This window comes from Mya arenaria, chromosome 8 (genome assembly GCF_026914265.1).
Source record: "Mya arenaria isolate MELC-2E11 chromosome 8, ASM2691426v1".
In the NCBI taxonomy this organism is placed as follows: domain Eukaryota; kingdom Metazoa; phylum Mollusca; class Bivalvia; order Myida; family Myidae; genus Mya; species Mya arenaria.
Genome location: NC_069129.1, coordinates 7,014,172 through 7,033,369, shown reverse-complemented (window position 1 = coordinate 7,033,369; position 19,198 = coordinate 7,014,172). Strand labels below are relative to the sequence as shown.

The window sequence follows — 19,198 nt, the reverse complement described above, 5'->3', positions numbered from 1 at the left end:
CTGAAGAGATTGTGGGTTTGATCACCATCAGGGCAGGGTGAGAGTGGTCATATGGTATAGGTGTTGTCCTCTCACCAAATAGGTTGTGGGTTTGATTCCCACCAGGGTGTGAGTGGTCTTATGGTATAGGTGTCCACCTCCCACCAAATAGGTTGTGGTTTGATTCCCACCAGGGTGTGAGTGATGTAGTGGTATAGGGGCCCTCCTCTCACCAAATAGGTTGTGGGTTTGATCCCCACCAGGGTGAGAGTGGTCTTATGGTATAGGGGCCCTCCTCTCACCAAATAGGTTGTGGGTTTGATCCCCACCAGCGTGTGAGCTGTCTTATGGTATAGTTGTCCACCTCTCACCGAAGAGGTTGTGGGTTTGATCACCACCAGGGTGAGAGTGGATTAGTGGTATAGGTGTCCACCTCACACCAAAGAGGTTGTGGGTTTGATACCCACCAGGGTGTGAGTGGTCTAGTGGTATAGGAGTCTACCTCACACCGAAGATATTGTGGGTTTGATTCCCACCAGGGTGAGAGTGGTGTAGTGGTATAGGTGTCCACCTCCCACCAAAGAGGTTGTGGGTGCGATCCCCACCAGGGTGTGAGTGGTGTAGTGGTATAGGTGTCCACCTCACACCAAAGATATTGTGGGTTTGATCACCACCAGGGTGAGAGTGGTCTTATGGTATAGGTACCCACCTCACACCAAAGAGGTTGTGGGTTTGATCACCACCAGGGTGAGAGTGGTTTTATGGTATAGTTGTCCACCTCTCACCAAAGAGGTTGTTGGTTTGATTCCCACCAGGGTGTGAGTGGTCTAGTGGTATAGGTGTCCTCCTCACACCAAAGAGGTTGTGGGTTTGATCACCACCAGGGTGTGAGTGGTCTTATGATATAAGTGTCCACCTCACACCAAAGAGGTTGTGGGTTTGATCACCACCAGGGTGTGAGTGGTCTTATGGTATAGGTGTCCACCTCACACCAAAGATGTTGTGGGTTTAATTCCCATCAGGGTGTGAGTAGTCTAGTGGTATAGGGGCCCTCCTCTCACCAAAGAGGTTGTGGGTTTGATCCCCACCATGGTGTGAGTGGTGTAGTGGTATAGTTGTCCACCTCACACCAAAGAGGTTGTGGGTTTGATCCCCAACAGGGTGATAGTGGTCTTATGATATAGGTGTCCACCTCTCACCGAAGAGATTGTGGGTTTGATCACCAGGTCTTATGGTATAGGTGTCAACCTCACTCCAAAGAGGTTGTGGGTTTGATCCTCACCAGGGTGTGAGTGGTCTTATGGTATAGTTGTCCACCTCACACCGAAGAGATTGTGGGTTTGATCCCCACCAGGGTGTGAGTGGTCTTATGGTATAGTTGTCCACCTCACACCAAAGTGATTGTGAGTTTGATCCCCACCAGGGTGTGAGTTGTCTTATGGTAAAGTTGTCCACCTCTCACCGAAGAGGTTGTGGGTTTGATCACCACCAGGGTGTTAGTTATCTTATGATATAGGGGCCCTCCTCTCACCGAAGAGGTTTTTGGTTTGAGACACACCAGTGTGAGAGTGGTCTTATGGTATAGGTGTCCACCTCACACCAAAGAGGTTGTGGGTTTGATCCCCACCAGGGTGTGAGTGGTCTTATGGTATTGTTGTCCACCTCACACCAAAGAGGTTATGGATTTGATCACCACCAGGGTGTGAGTGGTCTTATGATATAGGTGTCCACCTCACACCAAAGAGATTGTGGGTTAGATCCCCACCCGGGTGTGAGTGGTGTAGTGGTTTCAGTGTCCACCTCACACTAAAGAGGTTGTGGGTTTGATCACCACCTGGGTGTGAGTGGTGTAGTGGTATCATTGTCCACCGCTCACCGAAGCGATTGCGGGTTTGATCACCACCAGGGTGTGAGTGGTCATATTGTTTAGGGGCCCATCTCTCACCGAAGAGGTTGTGGGTTTGATCACCACCTGGGTGTGAGTGGTTTAGTGGTATCATTGTCCACCGCTCACCGAAGCGATTGCGGGTTTGATCACCACCAGGGTGTGAGTGGTCATATTGTTTAGGGGCCCATCTCTCACCGAAGAGGTTGTGGGTTTGAGACCCACCAGGGTGTGAGTGGTCTAGTGGTATAAGGGCCCTCCTCTCACCAAATAGGTTGTGGGTTTGATCACCACCAGGTTGTGAGTGGTCTTATGGCATAGGGGCACTCCTCTCACCAAAGAGGTTGTGGGATTGATCCCCACCAGGGTGTTAGTGGTCTTATGGTATAGTTGTCCACCTCACACCAAAGAGGTTGTGGGTTTGATCACCACCAGGGAGTGAGTGGTCTTATGGTATAGGTGTCCACCTCACATCAAAGTGGTTGTGGGTTTGATTCCCACCAGGGTGTGAGTGGTGTAGTGGTATAGGTGTCCACCTCTCACCAAAGAGATTGTGGGTTTGATCACCACCAGGGTGTGAGTGGTGAAGTGGTATAGGTGTCCACCGCTCACCAAAGAGATTGTGGGTTTGATCCCCACCCGGGTGTGGGTGGTCTTATGGTATAGTTGTCCACCTCTCACCGAAGAGATTGTGGGTTTGATCGCGACCAGGGTGAGAGTGGTCATATTGTTGAGGGGCCCATCTCTCACCGAAGAGGTTTTTGGTTTGAGACCCACCAGGGTGTGAGTGGTCTAGTGGTAAATGGGCCCTCCTCTCACCAAATAGGTTGTGGGTTTGATTCCCACCAGGGTTAGAGTGGTGTAGTGGTATAGGTGTCCACCTTTCACCAAATAGGTTGTGGGTTTGATCACCACCAGGGTTTGAGTGGTATTATGGTATAGGGGCCCTCCTCTCACCAAATAGGTTGTGAGTTTGATCCCCACCACGGTGTGAGTGGTCTTATGGTATAGGTGTCCAACTCCCACCAAAGAGGTTGTGGGTGCGATCCCCACCAGGGTGAGAGTGGTCTTATGGTATAGGTGTCCACCTCCCACCAAAGAGGTTGTGGGTGCGATCCCCACCAGGGTGAGAGTGGTGTAGTGGTATAGGTGTCCACCTCTCACCAAAGAGGTTGTGGGTTTGATCCCCACCAGGGTGTGAGTGGTGTAGTGGTATAGGTGTCCACCTCACACCAAAAAGGTTGTGGGTTTGATCCCCACCAGGGTGTAAGTGGTGTAGTGGTATAGAAGTCCACCTCACACCGAAGAAATTGTGGGTTTGATCACCACCAGGGTGAGAGTGGTGTAGTGGTATAGGTGTCCACCTCACACCAAAGAGGTTGTGGGTTTGATCCCCACCAGGGTGTGACTGGTCTAGTGGTATAGGAGTCCACCTCTCACCGAAGAGATTGTGGGATTGATTCCCACCAGGGTGTGAGTGGTGTTGTGGTATAGGGGCCCTCCTCTCACCAAAGAGGTTGTGGGTTTGATCACCACCAGGGTGTGAGTGGTGTAGTGGTATAGGTGTCCACCTCTCACCAAAGAGGTTGTGGGTTTGATCACCACCAGGGTGTGAGTGGTCTGATGGTATAAGCGTCCACCTCACACCAAAGAGGTTGTTGGTTTGATTCCAACCAGTGTGTGGGTGGTCTAGTGGTATAGGGGCCCTCCTCTAACCAAAGAGGTTGTGGGTTTGATCCCAACAAGGGTGAGGAGGGTCTAGTGGTATAGGGGCCCTCCTCTAACCAAATAGGTTGTGGGTTTCATCCCAACAAAGGTGAGAGTGGTCTAGTGGTATAGGTGTCCATCTCTCACACAACAGGTGGGTCTGATCTCTTAAAGGATGAAAGTAAGATTGTAAAAATGTCCGCCTCCCACCCAAGTGGTATAGATGTATTGCTCTCACCCAAGAGGTTGTGGGTTCAGTTCCCACCAGTTGACAGTGGTCTAGTGGTAAAGTTGTCCCCCTCTCATCCAAGAGGTAGTAGGTTTGTTTCCTACCAAGGTTACTTGCTCATGGCCACTTAATTTTTTTGACCATATATAAATGTAACTTGGTACATACAGTTGAACACCGTTAATCCGAAATCGCAGGGACCCAACATATTACTTCGGAACAGCGATGTTTCGAATTAACATTTTCAGCCTAATTTGACTAAAAAGACACGGAACAAAAGTGATGTTTTGTTTTTCAGATGGAGATCCACACTGCAGCATCTACTGGTGATAACATCGCCAAGTACCCATACAACATCGCCAAGTCCAACTGGGGGCCAAGAGAACTACTAACTGTAAATACCATGTTAATTTATACAGTCCAACCCAGTCTGCTGGCATTTGCTTGGCTAGAATTCCTTGTTGGCTTGAACTATATGTTAAGGAATGTTTGCTTTATACTGAAGGTTAACATTCCCGCTTTGGTCTAATTAACCGAGGATCAAGGTATTTTCGCCAGTTTCTTGGAGTTTGACTTGAAGGGTTTAACTGTATTTGAATGGACAATCAAATAAGTAAATATTATACCTGAACTGACTGTTTCAGTATATGTACCTTGAAAATATATACTGCACAGAAATTTTTTTTTCCATTATTGATGAAAACAAGTCTTGGTTAGCATTGTTTATTAACTAATTTGTTTATTTTTAGCCCTATATTTGCCCCCCCCCCACCACACCCCGGTTAAATAACCAGTAACTGATTAAAGCCAAAATTGCATTTAAAGATAAGTGGTAACACGATGCTTATCTAGTTAACCAGTTATTATGTTACGGTACTTATTAAGTGGAATTCGCAAACCATTATTAGTTAACCTGGTAATGTTGTACAGCTAAAAAAAGGTAACAGGTGGCAGTTCTGGGCACTTTCAAGCTTGTTTTAAGTCTTATGATATTTATCTTACCAAAGAAAGTTTCGCAAATACTAACTAAATAGTTAGAGAATTATCATGATAATTAAGTGGTTAACAGATTATCTTACGGCAGTTTTAACCACCATAGTATTCACATTACCTTTTTACAAAACTTTCAGGAATTAAGCAAAACGAGTGAGTTTCCAAGTGCATGTTTAATCCGCCTGTGGACAGCGACTCCGTTTGAGCAAAGTGTACTGGGGAACGGATATATCGCTAGTTCGAAGGCAGGAGCTCTTGGAGGAATATGCTCACCACGTAAGATCAATATATTTTTTCATTTTTTTGTGTTATCAAAAAAACAAGTGTTTTATGTGACATGACAATGTCAGGGTTCCTTGCAAGTTGTTGGCTAACTGGAGTCAGTGGGCTTACCTAATATTCAAGTCTACATTCACAGCTTGGTTATACTGTGGAGTGTTGTTTTTTTTCTTCTTTTTTTTCCAACTCATCCGATCTTCAACTGCCATTTTAATTAAATAGAAATGATGTAGGGTGATTAGTGTTACATACCTTTCTAAATAACGTAAACAAACTTCTCTTAAAAAAATGTCAAAAGCTTATTACTGTTTGTAAGACGCAGGTATTTTTCAAAATCAAAATCTGAGGGAAAAATGTGCGTCTTATAATCAGTCATTTACTTAAACACTGGCTGGTCTTGTTAACTTATCTAAAGTCATTAAAGTCTCTACATTAACAGCCCGCCTACAGTGGAGTTTTATGATACTTCCACACCGTGGATGGTCATGTTAACTTATCTAACATTAAAGTCTCTACATTAACAGCCCGCCTACAGTGGAATGTTAAGGTACTTCAACAAAGGGCGGCATGTTAAATTATCTATCATTCAAGTCTCTACATTCACAGCCCGGGCATACAGGGGAGTTTTATGATACTTCCACACCGTGGATGGTCATGTTAACTTATCTGACATTCAAGTCTCTACATTCACAGCCCGGGCATACAGGGGAGTTTTATGATACTTCCACACCGTGGATGGTCATGTTAACTTATCTGACATTCAAGTCTCTACATTCACAGCCCGGGCATACAGGGGAGTTTTATGATACTTCCACACCGTGGATGGTCATGTTAACTTATCTAACATTAAAGTCTCTACATTCACAGCCCGGGCATACAGGGGAGTGTTAAGGTACTTCAACACTGGCTGGTCATGTTAACTTATCTAACATTAAAGTCTAAACATTCACAGCCCAGGCCTACAGTGGAGTGTTAGGGTACTTCAACACTGGCTGGTCATGTTAACTTATCTAACATTAAAGTCTCTACATTCACAGCCCAAGCCTACATTGGAGTGTTAAGGTACTTCAACACTGGCTGGTCATGTTAACTTATCTATCATTCAAGTCTCTACATTCACAGCCCGTGCCTACAGTGGAGTGTTAAGGTACTTCAACACTGGCTGGTCATGTTAACTTATCTAACATTGAAGTCCCTACATTCACTGCCCAGGCCTACAGTGGAGTGTTAAGGTACTTCAACACTGGCTGGTCATGTTAACTTATCTAACATTAAAGTCTCTACATTCATAGCCCAGGCATACAGTAGAGTGTTAAGGTACTTCAACACTGGCTGGTCATGTTAACTTATCTAACATTCAAGTCTCTACATTCACAGCCCCGTCCTACATTGGAGTGTTAAGGTACTTCAACATTGGCTGGTCATGTTAACTTATCTAACATTAAAGTCTCTACATTCACAGCCCCGTCCTACATTGGAGTGTTAAGGTACTTCAACACTGGCTGGTCTTGTTAACTTATCTAACATTCAAGTCTCTACATTCACAGACCCGTCCTACAGTGGAGTGTTAAGGTACTTCAACACTGGCTGGTCTTGTTAACTTATCTAACATTAAAGTCTCTACATTCTCAGCCCAGGCCTACATTGGAGTGTTAAGGTACTTCAACACTGGCTGGTCATGTTAACTGATCTAACATTCAAGTCTCTACATTCACAGCCCCGTCCTACAGTGGAGTGTTAAGGTACTTCAACACTGGCTGGTCTTGTTAACTTATGTAACATTAAAGTCTCTACATTCACAGCCCCGTCCTACAGGGGAGTATTAAGGTACTTCAACACTGGCTGGTCTTGTTAACTTATCTAACATTAAAGTCTCTACATTCACAGCCCGGACATACAGTGGAGTGTTAAGGTACTTCAACACTGGCTGGTCATGATAAATTATCTATCATTCAAGTCTCTACATTCACAGCCCGGGCCTACAGTGGAGTGTTAAGGAACTTCAACTCTGGCTGGTCATGTTATCTTATTTATCATTCATGTCTCTACATTCACAGCCCGTGCCTACAGTGGAGTGTTAAGGTACTTGAACACTGGCTGGTCATGTTAACTGATCTAACATTAAAGTCTCTACATTCACAGCCCAGGCCTACAGTGGAGTGTTAAGGTACTTCAACACTGGCTGGTCATGTTAACTTATCTAACATTAAAGTCTCTACATTCACAGCCCAGGCCTACAGTGGAGTGTTAAGGTACTTCAACACTGGCTGGTCTTGTTAACTTATCTAACATTCAAGTCTCTACATTCTCAGCCCGGGCCTACAGTGGAGTGTTAAGGTACTTCAACACTGACTGGTCATGTTAACTTATCTAACATTAAAGTCTCTACATTCACAGCCCTGGCATACAGTGGAGTGTTAAGGTACTTCAACACTGGCTGGTCTTGTTAACTTATCTAACATTAAAGTCTCTACATTCACAGCCCAGGCCTACATTGGAGTGTTAAGGTACTTCAACACCGGCTGGTCTTGTTAACTTATCTAACATTAAAGTCTCTACATTCACAGCCCTGGCATACAGTGGAGTGTTAAGGTACTTCAACACTGGCTGGTCTTGTTAACTTATCTAACATTAAAGTCTCTACATTCACAGCCCGGTCCTACAGGGTAGTGTTAAGGTACTTCAACACTGGCTGGTCTTGTTATCTTATCTAACATTAAAGTCTCTACATTCACAGCCCGTGCCTACAGTGGAGTGTTAAGGTACTTCAACACTGGCTGGTCTTGTTAACTTATGTAACATTAAAGTCTCTACATTCACAGCCTCGTCCTTCAGTGGAGTGTTAAGGTACTTCAACACTGGCTGGTCTTGTTAACTTATCTAACATTAAAGTCTCTACATTCACAGCCCCGTCCTTCAGTGGAGGTTAAGGTACTTCAACACTCGTTGGTCTTGTTAACTTATCTAACATTAAAGTCTCTACATTCACAGCCCAGGCCTACATTGGAGTGTTAAGGTACTTCAACACTGGCTGGTCTTGTTAACTTATCTAACATTCAAGTCTCTACATTCACAGCCCCGTCCTACAGTGGAGTGTTAAGGTACTTCAACACTGGCTGGTCTTGTTAACTTATGTAACATTAAAGTCTCTACATTCACAGCCCCGTCCTACAGGGGAGTGTTAAGGTACTTCAACACTGGCTTGTCTTGTTAACTTATCTAACATTAAAGTCTCTACATTCACAGCCCGGGCATACAGTGGAGTGTTAAGGTACTTCTACACTGGCTGGTCATGTTATCTTATTTATCATTCAAGTCTCTACATTCACAGCCCGTGCCTACAGTGGAGTGTTAAGGTACTTCAACACTGGCTGGTCATGTTAACTTATCTAACATTAAAGTCTCTACATTCACAGCCCGGGCATACAGGGGAGTGTTAAGGTACTTCAACACTGGCTGGTCATGTTAACTTATCTAACATTAAAGTCTCTACATTCACAGCCCGTGCCTACAGTGGAGTGTTAAGGTACTTCAACACTGGCTGGTCATGTTAACTTATCTAACATTCAAGTCCCTACATTCACAGCCCAGGCCTACAGTGGAGTGTTAAGGTACTTCAACACTGGCTGGTCATATTAACTTATCTAACATTACAGTCTCTACATTCATAGCCCAGGCATACAGTAGAGTGTTAAGGTACTTCAACACTGGCTGGTCATGTTAACTTATCTAACATTCAAGTCTCTACATTCACAGCCCCGTCCTACATTGGAGTGTTAAGGTACTTCAACATTGACTGGTCATGTTAACTTATCTAACATTAAAGTCTCTACATTCACAGCCCCGTCCTACATTGGAGTGTTAAGGTACTTCAACACTGGCTGGTCTTGTTAACTTATCTAACATTCAAGTCTCTACATTCACAGACCCGTCCTACAGTGGAGTGTTAAGGTACTTCAACACTGGCTGGTCTTGTTAACTTATCTAACATTAAAGTCTCTACATTCACAGCTCAGGCCTACATTGGAGTGTTAAGGTACTTCAACGCTGGCTGGTCATGTTAACTTATCTAACATTAAAGTCTCTACATTCACAGCCCAGGCCTACATTGGAGTGTTAAGGTACTTCAACACTGGCTGGTCATGTTAACTTATCTAACATTCAAGTCTCTACATTCACAGCCCTGGCATACAGTGGAGTGTTAAGGTACTTCAACACTGGCTGGTCATGTTAACTTATCTAACATTCAAGTCTCTACATTCTCAGCCCGGGCCTACAGTGGAGTGTTAAGGTACTTCAACACTGACTGGTCATGTTAACTTATCTAACATTAAAGTCTCTACATTCACAGCCCTGGCCTACAGTGGAGTGTTAAGGTACTTCAACACTGGCTGGTCTTGTTAACTTATCTAACATAAAAGTCTCTACATTCACAGCCCAGGCCTACATTGGAGTGTTAAGGTACTTCAACACCGGCTGGTCTTGTTAACTTATCTAACATTAAAGTCTCTACATTCACAGCCCTGGCATACAGTGGAGTGTTAAGGTACTTCAACACTGGCTGGTCTTGTTAACTTATCTAACATTAAAGTCTCTACATTCACAGCCCGGTCCTACAGGGTAGTGTTAAGGTACTTCAACACTGGCTGGTCTTGTTATCTTATCTAACATTAAAGTCTCTACATTCACAGCCCGTGCCTACAGTGGAGTGTTAAGGTACTTCAACACTGGCTGGTCTTGTTAACTTATGTAACATTAAAGTCTCTACATTCACAGCCTCGTCCTTCAGTGGAGTGTTAAGGTACTTCAACACTGGCTGGTCTTGTTAACTTATCTAACATTAAAGTCTCTACATTCACAGCCCCGTCCTTCAGTGGAGGTTAAGGTACTTCAACACTCGTTGGTCTTGTTAACTTATCTAACATTAAAGTCTCTACATTCACAGCCCAGGCCTACATTGGAGTGTTAAGGTACTTCAACACTGGCTGGTCTTGTTAACTTATCTAACATTCAAGTCTCTACATTCACAGCCCCGTCCTACAGTGGAGTGTTAAGGTACTTCAACACTGGCTGGTCTTGTTAACTTATGTAACATTAAAGTCTCTACATTCACAGCCCCGTCCTACAGGGGAGTGTTAAGGTACTTCAACACTGGCTTGTCTTGTTAACTTATCTAACATTAAAGTCTCTACATTCACAGCCCGGTCCTACATTGGAGTGTTAAGGTACTTCATCACTGGCTGGTCATGTTAACTTATCTAACATTAAAGTCTCTACATTCACAGCCCGGGCATACAGTGGAGTGTTAAGGTACTTCTACACTGGCTGGTCATGTTATCTTATTTATCATTCAAGTCTCTACATTCACAGCCCGTGCCTACAGTGGAGTGTTAAGGTACTTCAACACTGGCTGGTCATGTTAACTTATCTAACATTAAAGTCTCTACATTCACAGCCCGGGCATACAGGGGAGTGTTAAGGTACTTCAACACTGGCTGGTCATGTTAACTTATCTAACATTAAAGTCCCTACATTCACAGCCCGTGCCTACAGTGGAGTGTTAAGGTACTTCAACACTGGCTGGTCATGTTAACTTATCTAACATTCAAGTCCCTACATTCACAGCCCAGGCCTACAGTGGAGTGTTAAGGTACTTCAACACTGGCTTGTCATATTAACTTATCTAACATTACAGTCTCTACATTCATAGCCCAGGCATACAGTAGAGTGTTAAGGTACTTCAACACTGGCTGGTCATGTTAACTTATCTAACATTCAAGTCTCTACATTCACAGCCCCGTCCTACATTGGAGTGTTAAGGTACTTCAACATTGACTGGTCATGTTAACTTATCTAACATTAAAGTCTCTACATTCACAGCCCCGTCCTACATTGGAGTGTTAAGGTACTTCAACACTGGCTGGTCTTGTTAACTTATCTAACATTCAAGTCTCTACATTCACAGACCCGTCCTACAGTGGAGTGTTAAGGTACTTCAACACTGGCTGGTCTTGTTAACTTATCTAACATTAAAGTCTCTACATTCACAGCTCAGGCCTACATTGGAGTGTTAAGGTACTTCAACGCTGGCTGGTCATGTTAACTTATCTAACATTAAAGTCTCTACATTCACAGCCCAGGCCTACATTGGAGTGTTAAGGTACTTCAACACTGGCTGGTCATGTTAACTTATCTAACATTCAAGTCTCTACATTCACAGCCCAGGCCTACATTGGAGTGTTAAGGTACTTCAACACTGGCTGGTCTTGTTAACTTATCTAACATTCAAGTCTCTACATTCACAGCCCCGTCCTACAGTGGAGTGTTAAGGTACTTCAACACTGGCTGGTCTTGTTAACTTATGTAACATTAAAGTCTCTACATTCACAGCCCCGTCCTACAGGGGAGTGTTAAGGTACTTCAACACTGGCTTGTCTTGTTAACTTATCTAACATTAAAGTCTCTACATTCACAGCCCGGTCCTACATTGGAGTGTTAAGGTACTTCATCACTGGCTGGTCATGTTAACTTATCTAACATTAAAGTCTCTACATTCACAGCCCGGGCATACAGTGGAGTGTTAAGGTACTTCTACACTGGCTGGTCATGTTATCTTATTTATCATTCAAGTCTCTACATTCACAGCCCGTGCCTACAGTGGAGTGTTAAGGTACTTCAACACTGGCTGGTCATGTTAACTTATCTAACATTAAAGTCTCTACATTCACAGCCCGGGCATACAGGGGAGTGTTAAGGTACTTCAACACTGGCTGGTCATGTTAACTTATCTAACATTAAAGTCCCTACATTCACAGCCCGTGCCTACAGTGGAGTGTTAAGGTACTTCAACACTGGCTGGTCATGTTAACTTATCTAACATTCAAGTCCCTACATTCACAGCCCAGGCCTACAGTGGAGTGTTAAGGTACTTCAACACTGGCTGGTCATATTAACTTATCTAACATTACAGTCTCTACATTCATAGCCCAGGCATACAGTAGAGTGTTAAGGTACTTCAACACTTGCTGGTCATGTTAACTTATCTAACATTCAAGTCTCTACATTCACAGCCCCGTCCTACATTGGAGTGTTAAGGTACTTCAACATTGACTGGTCATGTTAACTTATCTAACATTAAAGTCTCTACATTCACAGCCCCGTCCTACATTGGAGTGTTAAGGTACTTCAACACTGGCTGGTCTTGTTAACTTATCTAACATTCAAGTCTCTACATTCACAGACCCGTCCTACAGTGGAGTGTTAAGGTACTTCAACACTGGCTGGTCTTGTTAACTTATCTAACATTAAAGTCTCTACATTCACAGCTCAGGCCTACATTGGAGTGTTAAGGTACTTCAACGCTGGCTGGTCATGTTAACTTATCTAACATTAAAGTCTCTACATTCACAGCCCAGGCCTACATTGGAGTGTTAAGGTACTTCAACACTGGCTGGTCATGTTAACTTATCTAACATTCAAGTCTCTACATTCACAGCCCTGGCATACAGTGGAGTGTTAAGGTACTTCAACACTGGCTGGTCTTGTTAACTTATCTAACATTAAAGTCTCTACATTCACAGCCCAGGCCTACAGTGGAGTGTTAAGGTACTTCAACACTGGCTGGTCATGTTAACTTATCTAACATTAAAATCTCTACATTCACAGCCAGGTCCTACAGGGTAGTGTTAAGGTACTTTAACACTGGCTGGTCATGTTAACTTATCTAACATTAAAGTCTCTACATTCACAGCCCGGGCCTACAGTGGAGTGTTAAGGTACTTCAACACTGGCTGGTCATGTTAACTTATCTAACATTAAAGTCTCTACATTCACAGCCCGGGCATACAGTGGAGTGTTAAGGTACTTCAACACTGGCTGGTCATGTTAACTTATCTAACATTCAAGTCTCTACATTCACAGCCCAGGCTTACACTGGAGTGTTAAGGTACTTCAACACTGGCTGGTCATGTTAACTTATCTAACATTAAAGTCTCTACATTCACAGCCCGGGCCTACAGTGGAGTGTTAAGGTACTTCAACACTGGCTGGTCTTGTTAACTTATCTAACATTAAAGTCTCTACATTCACAGCCCTGTCCTACAGTGGAGTGTTAAGGTACTTCAACACTGGCTGGTCTTGTTAATTTATCTAACATTCAAGTCTCTACATTCACAGCCCCGTCCTACATTGGAGTGTTAAGGTACTTCAACACTGGCTGGTCTTGTTAACTTATCTAACATTCAAGTCTCTACATTCACAGCCCGGGCCTACAGTGGAGTGTTAAGGTACTTCAACACTGGCTATTCTTGTTAACTTATCTAACATTAAAGTCTCTACATTCACAGCTCGGTCCTACAGTGGAGTGTTAAGGTACTTGAACACTGGCTGGTCTTGTTAACTTATCTAACGTTAAAGTCTCTTTATTCACAGCCCGGTCCTACAGTGGAGTGTTAAGGTACTTCAACACTGGCTGGTCATGTTGACTTACCTAACATTAAAGTCTCTACATTCACAGCCCGGGCATACAGTGGAGTGTTAAGGTACTTCAACACTGGCTGGTCATGTTAACTTATCTAACATTAAAGTCTCTACATTCACAGCCCGGGCCTACAGTGCAGTGTTAAGGTACTTCAACACTGGCTGGTCATGTTAACTTATCTAACATTAAAGTATCTACATTCACAGCCCAGGCCTACAGTGGAGTGTTAAGGTACTTCAACACTGGCTGGTCATGTTAACTTATCTAACATTCAAGTCTCTACATTCACAGCCCTGGCATACAGGGGAGTGTTAAGGTTCTTCAACACTGGCTGGTCATGTTAACTTATCTAACATTAAAGTCTCTACATTCACAGCCCTGGCATACAGTGGATTGTTAAGGTACTTCAACACTTGCTGGTCTTGTTAACTTATCTAACGTTAAAGTCTCTACATTCACATCCAGGCCTACAATGGAGTGTTAAGGTACTTCAACACTGGCTGGTCTTGTTAACTTATCTAACATTCAAATCTCTACATTACAGCCCCGTCCTACAGTGGAGTGTTAAGGTACTTCAACACTGGCTGGTCTTGTTAACTTACCTAACATTAAAGTCACTACATTCACAGCCCGGTCCTACAGGGGAGTGTTAAGGTACTTCAACACTGGCTGGTCTTGTTAACTTATCTAACATTAAAGTCTCTACATTCACAGCCCGGTCCTACAGGGTAGTGTTAAGGTATTTCAACACTGACTGGTCATGTTAACTTATCTAACATTCAAGTCTCTACATTCACAGCCCAGGCCTACAGTGGAGTGTTAAGGTACTTCAACACTGGCTGGTCATGTTAACTTATGTAACATTAAAGTCTCTACATTCACAGCCCTGGCATACAGTGGAGTGTTAAGGTGCTTCAACACTGGCTTGTCTTGTTAACTTATCTAACATTAAAGTCTCTACATTCTCAGCCCCGTCCTACATTGGAGTGTTAAGGTACTTCAACACTGGCTGGTCTTGTTAACTTATCTAACATTCAAGTCTCTACATTCACAGCCCCGTCCTACAGTGGAGTGTTAAGGTACTTCAACACTGGCTGGTCTTGTTAACTTATCTAACATTCAAGTCTCTACATTCACAGCCCCGTCCTACAGGGGAGTGTTAAGGTACTTCAACACTGGCTGGTCTTGTTAACTTATCTAACATTAAAGTCTCTACATTCACAGCCCGGTGCTACATTGGAGTGTTAAGATACTTCATCACTGGCTGGTCATGTTTACTTATCTAACATTAAAGTCTCTACATTCACAGCCCGGGCATACAGTGGAGTGTTAAGGTACTTCAACACTATCTGGTCATGATAAATTATCTATCATTCAAGTCTCTACATTCACAGCCCGGGCCTACAGTGCAGTGTTAAGGAACTTCAACTCTGGCTGGTCATGTTATCTTATATATCATTCATGTCTCTACAATCACAGCCCGTGCCTACAGTGGAGTGTTAAGGTACTTCAACACTGGCTGGTCATGTTAACTTATCTAACATTAAAGTCTCTACATTCACAGCCCGGGCCTACAGTGGAGTGTTAAGGTACTTCAACACTGGCTGGTCATATTAACTTATCTATCATTCAAGTCTCTACATTCACAGCCCAGGCCTACAGTGGAGTGTTAAGGTACTTCAACACTGGCTGGTCTTGTTAACTTATCTCACATTCAAGTCTCTACATTCACAGCCCGGGCCTACAGTGGAGTGTTAAGGTACTTCAACACTGGCTGGTCATGTTAACTTATCTAACATTAAAGTCTCTACATTCACAGCCCGGGCCTACAGTGGAGTGTTAAGGTACTTCAACACTGGCTGGTCTTGTTAACTTATCTAACATTAAAGTCTCTACATTCACAGCCCAGGCCTACATTGGAGTGTTAAGGTACTTCAACACTGGCTGGTCTTGTTAACTTATCTAACATTGAAGTCTCTACATTCACAGCCCGGGCCTACAGTGGAGTGTTAAGGTACTTCAACACTGGCTGGTCTTATTAACTTATGTAACATTAAAGTCTCTACATTCACAGCCCCGTCCTACAGGGGATTGTTAAGGTACTTCAACACTGGCTGGTCTTGTTAACTTATCTAACATTAAAGTCTCTACATTCACAGCCCCGTCCTACAGGGGAGTGTTAAGGTACTTCAACACTGGTTGGTCTTGTTAACCTATCTAACATTAAAGTCTTAACATTGACAGCCCGGTCCTACAGGGTAGTGTTAAGGTACTTCAACACTGGCTGGTCATATTAACTTATCTAACATTCAAGTCTCTACATTCACAGCCCAGGCCTACAGTGGAGTGTTAAGGTACTTCAACACTGGCTGGTCATGTTAACTTATCTGACATTAAAGTCACTACATTCACAGCCGTGGCATACAGTGGAGTGTTAAGGTACTTCAACACTGGTTGGTCTTGTTAACTTATCTAACATTAAAGTCTCTACATTCACAGCCCAGGCCTACATGGAGTGATAAGGTACTTCAACACTAGCTGGTCTTGTTAACTTATCTAACATTAAAGTCTCTACATTCACAGCCCCGTCCTACATTGGAGTGTTAAGGTACTTCAACATTGGCTGGTCATGTTAACTTATCTAACATTAAAGTCTCTACATTCACAGCCCGTGCCTACATTGGAGTGTTAAGGTACTTCAACACTGGCTGGTCTTGTTAACTTATCTAACATTCAAGTCTCTACATTCACAGACCCGTCCTACAGTGGAGTGTTAAGGTACTTCAACACTGGCTGGTCTTGTTAACTTATCTAACATTCAAGTCTCTACATTCACAGCCCGGGCCTACAGTGGAGTGTTAAGGTACTTCAACACTGGCTGGTCATGTTAGCTTATCTAACATTCAAGTCTCTACATTCACAGCCCGGGCCTACATTGGGGTGTTAAGGTACTTCAACACTGGCTGGTCTTGTTAACTTATCTAACATTAAAGTCTCTACCTTACAGCCCCGTCCTACAGTGGAGTGTTAAGGTACTTCAACACTGGCTGGTCTTGTTAACTTATGTAACATTAAAGTCTCTACATTCACAGCCCCGTCCTACAGGGGAGTGTTAAGGTACTTCAACACTGGCTGGTCTTGTTAACTTATCTAACATTAAAGTCTCTACATTCACAGCCCGGTCCCACATTGGAGTGTTAAAGTACTTCAACACTGGCTGGTCATGTTAACTTATCTAACATTAAAGTCTCTACATTCACAGCCCGGGCCTACAGTGGAGTGTTAAGGTACTTCAACACTGGCTGGTCTTGTTAACTTATCTAACATTAAAGTCTCTACATTCACAGCCCCGTCCTACAGTGGAGTGTTAAGGTACTTCAACACTGGCTGGTCTTGTTAACTTATCTAACATTAAAGTCTCTACATTCACAGCCCCGTCCTACAATGGAGTGTTAAGGTACTTCAACACTGGCTGGTCTTGTTAACTTATCTAACATTAAAGTCTCTACCTTACAGCCCCGTCCTACAGTGGAGTGTTAAGGTACTTCAACACTGGCTGGTCTTGTTAACTTATCTAACATTAAAGTCTCTACATTCACAGCCCCGTCCTACAGTGGAGTGTTAAGGTACTTCAACACTGGCTGGTCTTGTTAACTTATCTAACATTAAAGTCTCTACATTCACAGCCCGGGCCTACAGTGGAGTGTTAAGGTACTTCAACACTTACTGGTCATGTTAACTTATCTATCATTCAAGTCTCTACATTCACAGCCCGGGCCTACAGTGGAGTGTTAAGGTACTTCAACACTGGCTGGTCATGTTAGCTTATCTAACATTCAAGTCTCTACATTCACAGCCCGGGCCTACATTGGAGTGTTAAGGTACTTCAACACTGGCTGGCCTTGTTAACTTATCTAACATTAAAGTCTCTACATTCACAGCCCGGTCCGAAAGTGGAGTGTTAAGGTACTTCAACACCGGCTGGACCTCATCCAAGAACGGAGCAGGCAATACTTTCACCTTTACACAACGGGCTCTTTTAACAGCTCACGGTAATATATTTACACCTCAACTTCCATTCCTTTAATGAACGTCATTTCGGCAATTGCATTCCTCAATTGATGAACGCAACATCTTCGGATATGTTCGGATCGCAATTCATTGCATAACAATATACATGAAAAATATTTATCTTGTTATTGTTTGTATTGTGTCAGAAGGTCCCGTAAAATATAAATCAGCATTTTAGAAAGTGTTAATTTTTTAAGTTTTAAATATGTAGTTGCCATAACTGTTTGAATTTTACATTTAAAAGTGATTTCAAGTGGTTGATCTTTTCCCGCGATATTGTGACGTCATTAAAAAAATGCTTCCGGGTCGTTCTATTTACTGAATGGGTAGGAATGGGTTACTGAAAGTTTTTTTTAAATGAAATTAAGTTTTTGTTTAACAATTCTTGAATGAAATAATGAAGTATTGGTGTAAATATAAGGAATGAATTGCGGACTTGATGTCATTATCGGGGATATGTACGCAATTTGGCTCGTCAAAGTACTCGTGGAGTCCTTCGGACTTCACACACTTTGACCAGCCTAATTGCGTTCATACCCCGATAATGACATCAAGCCCGCAATTTATTCCTTAAATGAAATATATTGTTTTAAACAAAAGCTTAATAAAGCTTTAATAATGAAATTGCATGCAAATATTATCAAGACTAAAATATTACAAAGTAGCAATAAACTCCCAAAAAAGTGTAAATTGTGTAATTTCTACATAACCAGGCCTGAAAAAAAAATTGTAGAGTAAAAATACATTAATACATTCTTATATGATTTTTCACTCAAGACAATCTCTGAAGCATACTTTGGAAATCATCTAGCACAGAAGTGCACATTTGTTTTACATGGTAGTGTTGTTATATGTAAATATGTTTTTCAATAAATTAAATAAAAGTACGACACTTGCTTATGTTTGAAAAAATCCTATTTGTAACATTATAAATGCTTAGAGTAAGTTGCTTGTACCCTGTACTTATTTGTGAAAAAAACAAAAACATTTTTAGTGAAAAGCTTTGAAATAAATGCAAAAATGCAGTCCTGGTTTTCCATGTTTATGGCATCCAGATTGCTGTGTTAAAGCAATCCACGAGTGCCAAGGTTCGCAATGGCCTTGAAAGTACTTGAATTCGATAAACAATCCTTGTAAACTACAAAATTACCTAAAAAGTACTTGAATTTCAAAAAAAGTCCTTGACTTTGATGCCCGCTCCTTGAAAACTACAAAATTCCCCCAAAAATACTTGAAAATTGATTATTATTATTTTTGCTCAATTTCCGTTGAATTCTTCTGTTGGAAATGCAAACGTGAATAAAAACTAGCAACCAGATAAAACTAGAACTGACAAAATGATGGTGCTGTCTTTAACGAGGCCTTTCACCGAGTATGGTTATCCAGTATAATATGATACAGGTTGTTTATGTAAGCAATTCCGACTATGTACGATGTTTTTGTGTAATGGTGAAGGTTTTTGTGTCGCCTGAAAAGACGACATATAGGGGTTACTTTTGTCGGCGGCGGCGTCGGCGGCGGCGTCCGCGTCCCATTTTCGCTTGTCCGGGGTATATCTCCTAAACTATTAGTGGTA

At 42.7% G+C, this 19,198-nt stretch overlaps 1 protein-coding gene across 1 annotated transcript in view; it reads left to right on the top strand.

Annotated features, from left to right (window-relative positions):
* The window catches only part of LOC128242345 (ADAM 17-like protease), a 52,279-nt gene that overhangs the window by 12,203 nt on the left and 20,878 nt on the right, over positions 1-19,198 (top strand). The window contains exons 9-11 of the mRNA XM_052959462.1: positions 4,099-4,194; positions 4,931-5,069; positions 17,493-17,603. Of these exons, the coding sequence (XP_052815422.1) occupies positions 4,099-4,194; positions 4,931-5,069; positions 17,493-17,603 (346 nt within the window). The remainder of the gene's footprint in view (positions 1-4,098; positions 4,195-4,930; positions 5,070-17,492; positions 17,604-19,198) is intronic.